At 30.7% G+C, this 2,745-nt stretch overlaps 1 protein-coding gene across 1 annotated transcript in view; it reads right to left on the minus strand.

Annotated features, from left to right (window-relative positions):
* Positions 1-583: 583 nt before the first annotated feature.
* Positions 584-2,745, minus strand: part of LOC107691890 (glutamate receptor-interacting protein 2-like) — a gene marked incomplete at its 5' end in the record, with an annotated part of 12,655 nt that continues 10,493 nt past the window's right edge. Inside the window, one exon of the mRNA XM_016490719.1 lies at positions 584-781. Coding sequence (XP_016346205.1) covers positions 584-781 — 198 coding nt within the window. The remainder of the gene's footprint in view (positions 782-2,745) is intronic.

Below are 2,745 nucleotides of genomic sequence, written 5' to 3' on the forward strand. Positions count from 1 at the left end.
ATTAGTACAATGTGGCCACAATTTACTAAAACAAGGGAATGAATCAGTAGAGCATGTCCACAATTTACTAAAACGAGAAAAAAAATCAGTACAATGTGACAACGATTTACAAAAACAAAGAAACAAATCGGTACAATGTGGCCACAATTTACTAAAACAAGGGAATGAATCAGTACAACGTGGCCACGATTTACGAAAACTTGGAGAATAAATAAATCATGAGAATGAATTCTTATTTTGTGGCCATTATATTAATATTTTCCCCCCATATCATGTGCTAGGCTCCATAGTAAAGAAAAAAAAATGTTTTGATGGGCGAAGTCCATGTATGGTGTATGCATTGTAGTAGTCCAATATTTTTGTTTTGTTTTGTTCTGTTTTTAAAAAACTGGCTCAGATCCTTTCGAGTTTTGTACTGAAAACTGGCTCAAATCTTTTGTTGTACAGTTTCCACGATCACTCCTTATAATCTGGATATTTCAGTTCATTTGAGTTTTGTAATGAAACCAGTGAATCATGGCTCCTTCTGACAGTCTGTTGCAACAAATGCTCCGGTTTGGTCGTAGTCTGAGTTACCCAGTGGTCACAGGTCTAGCGTGCTGGTCTGGTGCTCACGGGAATGGCCTACGGGGTTGAAGTGTGGATGGCAGTCGTGGGGCTGGGCAACACCCAGCTGTGCTAATGGGTTTCGGCTAATCACCAGCTCAAGTTTGTCTCCGGCCTCTGTGATGAGGGGCACAGCTAAGCAGCAGTCGAAATCTCGCGTCCGCACGTGGTTCACCTGGTGGAAATATATTTAGACATTTAGACATCGAATTCAGTACACGTAAGTAGAAAAATTTAAGATTAATTACATAATTATAAATGGCAACATCTTTATGAAGGGCCTCCTTTGTTTAGTATCATTTAGTATAAGAGTCTAAAAATTACATTTTGAATTTTCCTAACAACTAAGTGAAATAAAACAAGTACCAAAATTACTAAAACTAAAAACTGGAATAAAAATAAAGCTAAAAGGAAATATATTTAAAAAACGATAAAAAATTACAAAAGCACATAACAAAATTACTAATACTAAAATGAAAACTGAAAATAACAAAAAAAAAAGAAATAAATTCAAAAGATGAATAAATACTATAATAGTATATAAATAACACTGACGTTAGCATATCATTAGCATATGCTAATCAACAGAATTTGGTGATTTTTAGGACAAAATATTTTAAATCAACTTTTTTCTTAAATAATGCAAAAAAGTGCAAACAAAAACAAAACGCAAGCAAACAAACAAACATCAAATCATAAAGAAACTCCCAGGATATGTCAGTTTTTCTTGAAAATAAATCATGAGTATCATAACTTCTTGGTTTTGACTTAAAAAAATAAAATAAATAAAACTGCATAAAGTATCTTCAGGGGAAAACACGTTTATAAGTTTGAAACAGCAGAAAAAAGCACCTACAGTATAAACAAATGAGGATTTAATGACAAAATATTTTGAATGAAATTTGTTTTCAATGGTTTCAATGTTCTACAGAATTGTATTTATGATTTTATAGACTTTGTTGTTTTAGCAACTTTGGTCAAATGTGGTCAAATGTTTGCATCTGTAAAATAATTTCCATCATACTAACATTAATGTAACTTTATGCAACTTTATACGGGCTTTATCTGAACAAGAATTTGTTCTGAAATTTTCAACCCATTATTAAATATGAAAACAAACATACAAAACCAGACACCATAAAGCAAGCACCTATAACTATGGTTGCAACTGTGGTTAACACACCACAGCTGTTAAGTATAATCTTTAGACAGATTTAATCATTTCCACAGCCAGTGAAGTGTGGCAGATTAGCGAGAGGGGGACGCTCTCTAAGATTTGACCACAAGTGCTGTGTAGCCACGCAGAAGATCCAGTCGAATCACTTTTTAACTCGACATGTCCTCCCAGAGTCAAAGGCCTACTGACGCTCTCATACCTCATTCTGGCCCTCTCAGAGTGAGTTTATATTATAACAATTTAATACACTTTCTCTTTATTCTCTTCATTTAAAATGACAGATCAATTTTGAGATATATAAGTAAGATGGAGAAGGAATTAAAGCAGAATAATTAATTGTTTGTTTTCTTAATTAAAACGTTTAAACAAATGAGATTGTTTTAGCATGAATGGAAATTTGTTTTTTACAAAAAGTTCTGCCATTTTAAATACCAATAATTCAAACAGAATTTGTTTGACTAGATATACAGACATGTAAATATGTATATAAAACATACATTCAAATATTTATATAAAAACAAGCTTTTTATATATTTTTAGATTTCACTTTAATTTTAGTTTGTTTTAGTAATTTTGTTATGAGCTTTGTCATTTTTATTAGTTTTAGTTACTTCGAAATATTTCTATTTAGCTTTATTTTTTTTCCAGAATTTTAGTACTTCAACAAACAAAAATATGAAACACGTTTGAAATGTTTAAGTTTTTGACTGAACATTTAGATTTCATTTTGTTTTTATTCATGCTCTATTCCATCATTTTTACATCTCCGTTTTTTAAATAATTCAATAATTTTTTCCAGACTTTTCACAGACTGTGATGATGCAACTCCAGTTACTAACACTGTAAATCTATCGTTCTTCAATATTTTTGATTTTTTTAACGCATATTTATACGACTAATCACACTTTATTTTACTTCATTTGTTATATATATATATATATATATATATATATATTTTTTTT

Source organism: Sinocyclocheilus anshuiensis, unplaced genomic scaffold, assembly GCF_001515605.1.
Source record: "Sinocyclocheilus anshuiensis isolate Anshui unplaced genomic scaffold, SAMN03320099.WGS_v1.1 scaffold510, whole genome shotgun sequence".
Taxonomy (NCBI): Eukaryota; Metazoa; Chordata; class Actinopteri; order Cypriniformes; family Cyprinidae; genus Sinocyclocheilus; species Sinocyclocheilus anshuiensis.